Here is a 7,500-nt window from a genome sequence, read left to right on the forward strand (position 1 = left end):
GTGAAACTTTACTAATTCCGACTAAAAATGCTGCTGCTGCTACTACTACTACTACTACTACTACTACTACTACTGCCGCTACTACTACTACTACTACTACTACTACTACTACTACTACTACTACTGCTGCTGCTGCTGATGTTGTTGTTGCTGCTGCTACTACTACTACTACTGCCGCTACTACTACTACTGCTGCTACAGCTGCTGCAACTGCTGCTGCTGCTACTACTACTACTACTACTACTACTACTACTACTACTACTTTTTCATGCATTTATTTCCCTTAAAAACATTTATTTCAGTTATTGAGTGGTTTAAATTATTTTCTTGATTAATTAATTGATTGATTGATTTCCGTTCAAAATTCCATGTTTTGTGACGTCTTCTCACACCTACGCTCGTCAGTCATCCGGTTAACGTTTCTGAATAGCACCTCACGCTAACTGGGATGTGGAACAACTAGGATGTATCCGCATGCGCAGACGACATCAGTGTTTCAAAATGGACGCCATGCATATTGTGCGGGATGGAAACATTCTTACGGAATACGAGGTGATGACAGTAGCAAAAACTAACCAAGAAAAGTTAGTGGGCCCTGTATCTCGGCACCTTGCAGGTTTCTAAGATCTACCTATTTCATTATTACCCACAAGGGGCTAAACACAGAGGGGACAAACAAGGACAGACATAGGTATTAAGTCGATTACATCGACCCCAGTGCGTAACTGCTACTTAATTTATCGACCCCGAAAGGATGAAAGGCAAAGTCGACCTCGGCGGAATTTGAACTTACAACGTAACGGCAGACGAAATACCGCTAAGCATTTCGCCCGGCGTGCTAACGTTTCTGCCAGCGCACCGCCTTTCTAAGATCTACCAACTGCGTCAAGGGCGCTGAACAGAAGAACCGGTTAAATTTATCGGGGTCTGGTTTGCTCCAGCTTTCTTGTTGGATAAGAACTGGATGAACAGGACGGCTAGTCTCACTTAGAAATGGGCTGAGAGAATGTTATCCCTGGAAAGTTAGGCATCGTTTCCGTCGTCTGTTACCCACTACTGTCATATCTTGTCATATTAGGTTGTCCCAAAAGTTCGTAAACACTTGCGAAAATTGAATTTTTACTCGCCAAGTACTAACAAAAACAACAAAAATTATTCCTCAAAATAAAGACCATTATTTTCCAAGACTTTCTACGAACTTTTGGGACAACCTTATATTTCACATCTGAACAAACAGGAGCGCTTCCCTTTGCGCTTTCTGTGGAAGAGATGCGCCAAAAATTTGTAATAATATTATTATTACACGCTACATTAGTGAGGGATATCATCTCCAGGTTCGGTGACAAGTCTCCTCAAATCTTGCAGAATACAAAATGACATTTTTCTACGAGTTTTTCAGTCCGTCAAGCAGCAGTTTGGATGTTGTGCCAAGAGCATCCATTACCACTGGAATAATTATCATTTTACTTTGCACAGTCTCTTTATCTCACTGGTACCTTCGGGTTTATGGTCGTACCAATTTTTTTCTCTGTCAAGCCCATACATATTGCAAAGTGTCCAATGGACAGGCCCTGCTATATTGTCGTGGCGTCTCTTATATTGCTTCTGGGCTTGTGGCATACATTGGCTGGTAATATGCCATACGGTTCCACCGTTTTGTCCACAGATTCTGCACTTATCACTTTCTCATGTGTTGTCTGTTCCGTATTTTATGTAGTTTGTTCTTAGCGCTTGCTCTTGGCCAACACAGATTAGCGCCTTCGTTTCCGGTTTTAAATCACTTTTAGTCATTCATATTATTATTATCATTATTATTATTATTAATATTATTATTATTATTATTATTATTATTATTATTATTATTATTATTATTATTATTATTATTATTATTATTCCACAGAGGTCGACTTTGCCTTTCATCCTTTCAAGGTCGATAAATTAAGTACCAGTCCAGTACTGGGGTCCCCTTCCCCCGAATTTCATGCCTTGTGCCGATAGTAGAGAGGATTATTATTATTATTATTATTATTATTATTATTATTATTATTATTATTATTATTATTGAGTAGGTTTATTTTTATAGTGTGCTTTCATTTCACTGCCGAGCGCAGCTCTGTGTGCCTTGGGTATGTGCTGTTTTGTTGTGATGCTCTGATGGTTACTGTATTGAAAGTGTTCTGCGTAGGATGTGTGCAGTGCCCAGTAGTGCAATTTTCTGTATGTTATATGTGTTTGTTAGTCCTGGTGTTTTTGTTATGTATTTGTCTGAATATTTTTTTATCATGCCTATTGCACCTACTATGATAGGAATTGTTTCTGTTTTTAGATTCCACATTCGAGTTATCTCTATTTCCAGCTCTTTGTATTTTGAAAGTTTCTCCATTTCTTTTACAGAAACATTGTCATCTGCTGGTATTGATTCATCAATTAGAAAGCATTTTTTTCCTTCATGACCTCTGATAACTATATCTGCTGCTGATGGTGGTGGTGGTGGTACTACTGCTTCTTTTTGTTTTTCAGGAGATCACTGGATAAAAGTATATTCCATATCAATGGGAGCTGGTTCGGATGTCTATAACTCGTTTCTAAATATAGGAGATCGAGCATCATGGAAAGTGGATGATTGCCTCGGTCTTTATTGCCCAAATTTCTTCCGAAATTCCATTCTTGACGTCTGGGAACAGTTTCCGATTCATGAGGTAGGTGTACACACATACGCACACACACGCACACATAAACATTTTATATATATACATAGGTTTTAGTGTGATATGCTAACGCACGAAACTCTAGGCTCTTCATTCACTGTGTTACTTCAGCCAAATATCAATTATATAGGTATATACAAACACACGCACATACACACACTTACACACACACAAACACTATATATATATATATATATATATATATATATATATATATATATATATATATATATATATATATATATATATATATATATATATATCGGTTTTCGGTAACGATCTGTAAAACAAACTGTTCCTCACTTTCACCTTTTGTGAGAATGTTATTGTAATCCTGAATGACGCTATAAAAATAAAACTACTGAATAATAATGATAATAACAACATCAAAAAAGTACCTTAGGAATGAGAACCCAGGTTCGAAATTTTCCCAAGACACCTGAAGAAGGCTGGAGGGTATATCAACCGAAGCGTTGTGTTAACAACAAACAAGATGAGGACAAATATCCGTTAATTGTAAATATTGTAAATAATGTATATAACATGTTTTTTTATTCAGGTGAAACTTGTATTATACGAAAACCAACAATCAGTAGTAACGATGGTGTTTAATGGACGAAATACAAACATTCAAAACTGGTTTTCTGCCCAAAACCTGAGAAGTTCCCCATGGACTGATTTGTCAACGTCCAACACGAACTACTTCTCAATGGATGGATATGAGTATATAAAAATTCTTACGCCATTTCATTTTTAGCTATTACCGCTAGGAGAATTGTTTGTAGCGAATATTAATCAGTATATCCAACCTAACTTGAACGTTTTGTTTATAACGCCATAGACTGCGACAAACGTCTTGAAAAATCATTTCTTTTAAACGACAAGCGCTAAAAAGCATCGAAATTCTATGAGTTGACTAGATTTGTTCGGCACTGGAAGATGGCTCTTCTGTATCACGTAATTTCACCGTATTGTAGGTCATCAGTAGTAGAAAGCCAGAAAAAAATCAGTCAAAATTTTATATATAGAATAATACTGACCAAATAACCAGCGATGTCACGACGAGGTACTAGGCTGTGCATCAATTAGTTATTAGCGACAGAAACGGCCTTCGTAGTTAATATTAATTAGTACATCGGACCTAACCTGGATGAGTTGTTTACGATACCGTACACTGCTGTAAACGTCCCGAAAAATTTTGTGTAGAAGACAAAATTCTATTGGTTGACTAAATTTCCTCAGTAACGCGAATGGCAGTACTATTTTACGTGATTTCACCGTATTGCGGGTCATCAGATGCAGCTGGCCAAGCTCCCAAGGGCAGACTGAAACCAATGAAACTGATATAGAACACTTACGGTGTTATAAACAAGACATCGAGGTTAGCATGGGATGTGCTGATTAATATTTGTTACAACAACAACGATGACGATGATAATGGTAACGATGACAAAAACAACAAAAAGACAATACCGCGACAACGGTAACAGTAACAAGAACAACGACAAAGACGTCGACGACGACGACGACGACGACTAAACAACGATGATGACAGCAACGACGACGATCGCGTCGTAGCTGTTCAATGACAAGAACAGCAACAACTACATCGACAAATACAAAAACTACACCAGCAGCAACAACAACAAAATTGAGAACATTAACTAAAACACGTGTCTCGGTTTTATTTTCCTTCTTCAGGAACAGACGACGCTTCTACGTGTCTAGAAGTCACACTTTCTGTGTTGGAGACGTTGGCTGGCTTATGATCAGCGAACAGAGCAGCCTCTGCGTTTGGGAGGCGTCACTTGTACTTCCCAGATTCCTGTACTCTAGCAAGTCTACGAAAACAGATTGGGTTCTCAGTAAGTATTTTGTTATTGAAGTACCTTGATTATTTTATCTGTGCAGGTGTGATTGTGTCGTATGAAATTTACTTCCCAACCACATAAATTCGGGTTCAATCCCATTGCAAAGCATTTTGGATAAGTGTCTTCCACTTATTGTTGTCAGCTGGGCATGCTATATCTATGATCCAGCATCGTTTGCTTTCTCTCTCGATTAAAACTATGTCTGGCTTCTTATTCTCTATCTCATAGTCGCGCTAAATCATAGAATCCCACAGGAACTAAGTATTATCATTTTCGATGATGCCTTCGGGTCTGTGGACGTACCAATATTTTGCTCTGTCTAACCCATACTTGTTGCAAAGTGTCCAATGGAGAAGCCCTGCTATATTGTCGTGGCGTTTCTTATATTGCTTCTGGGCTTGTGGCATACATTGGCTGGTAATATGCCATACGGTTAAACCGTTTTGTCCACAGATTCTGCACTTATCACTTTCTGTTATGATGTCTATTCTGCATTTTATGTAGTTTGTTCTTAGTGCTTGCTCTTGGGCAGCACAGATTAGAGCCTCCGTTTCCGGTTTTAAATTACTTTTAATCCCCCACAACCATCTTTTTTTTCTGTCTGTCTTATCTTCAACATTCCTATGATATTGACCATGCATTCTTTTCTTTATCCACCTATATTCAGTTTCATTCGTTTTCAATTTCTTGTACAGTTCTTTATGTTTGCTATCTTTCATCCTACACAAGCCTGATCTTCTTACTTCTAATAATAGCAGTTCTGTGGCATTTTTTACATTCTATGCTATGTTGTTTTCTTCTGCTCTAATTCTGTGTTCGCATCCAATGAGTCCGCTTCCCCCTCTTTTTCTTGGTACATACAGCCTGACAGTGTCACTTTTTGAGTGGAGTGTCCCATATCTAGTTAGCAACTTCCTTGTTTTTCTGTTATTATTATTATTATTATTATTGATTGATTGATTGATTGATTGATTGATTGATTGATTCTAGTTTCAGCTTATGAGCTGTGGCCATGCTGGGGCACCGCCATTTGGTGTTGCTACTTGGTTTTACTTCACGAAAGCTTTTTAGCAACTGCCATTTGGTGCATGAGAGAGTTCGATGCAGCTGCCCTCATCTGCACCTCCTGCCGGGAAGTTGGTTCATCTGGGACACCTGACAGGAAGAGATCCATTTTCATTTTAAAGACATCTGCATTTACCCCATGCAGGTCTCTCAGGTTCTTCGGGAGGATATTGAAGAGCTGTGGGCCTCGGAAGCCCAGGCTATCACAGAATCTTGTCCTACATCTTGATGGCAAGTTTGGAGTCCTAGGCACCACGCAGTGGCGCCCAGTTCTGGCATTTGCGTAACTCTCGATGCCAAAGTTTAGGACACGTCCCTCCAGGATCTTCCAGATGTATATTATGGCATATCTTTCCCGCCTACGCTCCAAGGAATATAGTTTTAATCTCTTGAGTCTTTCCCAGTTGCTCAAATTCTGCATAGAGGCTATCTTCTTCGTGTAGCTACGTTGGATCGCCTCGAGCTCTGTGATCAACTTGACACTGGATGGTGACCATAACTGAGAGCAGTAGTCAAAGTGGCTTAGGACAAGTGTCCTCCAGAGGACCATCATGGTTTCTTGTTCTCTTGTTCTAAAGGTTCTGAGGATCCATCCGGCCAGTCGTCTACATTTCATTGCCAATTTAGCAACATGTACACGAAAGGTCGCGTCATCACTCATGTAAATACCTAGGTCACGCACTGATTGTGCCTCTGAGATTGCTATTCCTCCGGGTCCAGTGTATTCATTGGGTATTGCATTTAGTTTTGCATGCTGATAGTATAAAGCTTGAAACTTTTCAGCATTGAACTGCATGCTATTCTTTTCAGCCCACTTGTATATTTTGTCCAGCTCACATTGCAGGCGTTTAGTGTCCTCAGGGTTCTGTATTGCCTGTGAAACTTTTGTATCATCTGCATAACTTGTGATCCCAGTAGTGGTCCCAGAACAGTGCCCTGCGGAACACCGCTCACTATTTGCGTGTTAATGGAAGTGGCCCCATTGGCTACTACCACCTGACTTCTATCTTTCAGAAAGTCATGGAGCCATTCTCCCAGTTTTCCAACTATGTTGAGATCACGCAGTTTGTGACATATCATTCCATGATCGACTTTATCAAAGGCCTTTGCAAAGTCGAGATATATCACTTCCACATTTAAGTGGTTGAGCAGCCGTTTCAGCACCCAGTCATAGTGTTGTAGGAGCTGAGTTAAACAGCTTCTCCCTGGTCGGAAACCATGTTGGGTGTCGGGCAGCAAGTCATTCTCTTCAAGGAAGGTGATCAGTTTCCTTCTGACTATTCGTTCCATGACCTTGCTGATGTGTGAGGTCAGAGAGATAGGTCTGTAGTTCTTGGCCTCCGCTCTGCTACCTCCTTTATGAATGGGGCATATTTTACCTTCCTTCAGTTTTCTTGGAAGTTTGCCAGCTGCAAGGAAGCTCTGAAAGAGGAACTGCAGTGGTCTTGCTAGGACTCTCTTACATGCTTTTAGGATGATTGCCGGGAATCCATCGGGGCCAGTAGCTGAGTCTGTTTTCATTTCACCTATAGCCTTGATTACATCGTCTTCCTTTATATCGATGTAATCTATCGTCGCCGCCTCTGATTTTATATCTGCAGTGGTAAAGAAGTCAGTTGGATTGGTGATTTGGAGATGCCCAAGGGGTGGAGTGAAAACACTCTTGAATTGCTCATTCAGTATTTCACTTACCCTCATTGGTTTTCCTGTAAGTGTGCCATCCTTTTCAACGAGTGGCCCTATTCTACAGTGCACCGTAGCTGTTTCTTTGGCATACGTGTAGAAAGCTCTGGGGTTAGATTTTATGTTGTCTATAGCCCAGGCTTCTTTGTCTGCTCTTTCTTTTTCATGGGAGA

General features: G+C 39.9%; 2 protein-coding genes across 2 annotated transcripts in view; both read left to right on the forward strand.

Moving 5' to 3' along the window:
* The window catches only part of LOC115226522 (gastrula zinc finger protein XlCGF17.1-like), a 371,227-nt gene that overhangs the window by 282,986 nt on the left and 80,741 nt on the right, over positions 1-7,500 (forward strand). The window lies entirely within an intron of this gene.
* LOC115226398 overlaps positions 1-7,500 on the forward strand; it is an 11,428-nt gene that overhangs the window by 2,031 nt on the left and 1,897 nt on the right. The window contains exons 3-5 of the mRNA XM_029797396.2: positions 2,521-2,699; positions 3,268-3,431; positions 4,410-4,573. Of these exons, the coding sequence (XP_029653256.1) occupies positions 2,521-2,699; positions 3,268-3,431; positions 4,410-4,573 (507 nt within the window). The remainder of the gene's footprint in view (positions 1-2,520; positions 2,700-3,267; positions 3,432-4,409; positions 4,574-7,500) is intronic.

Source organism: Octopus sinensis, linkage group LG30, assembly GCF_006345805.1.
Source record: "Octopus sinensis linkage group LG30, ASM634580v1, whole genome shotgun sequence".
NCBI classification, from domain to species: domain Eukaryota; kingdom Metazoa; phylum Mollusca; class Cephalopoda; order Octopoda; family Octopodidae; genus Octopus; species Octopus sinensis.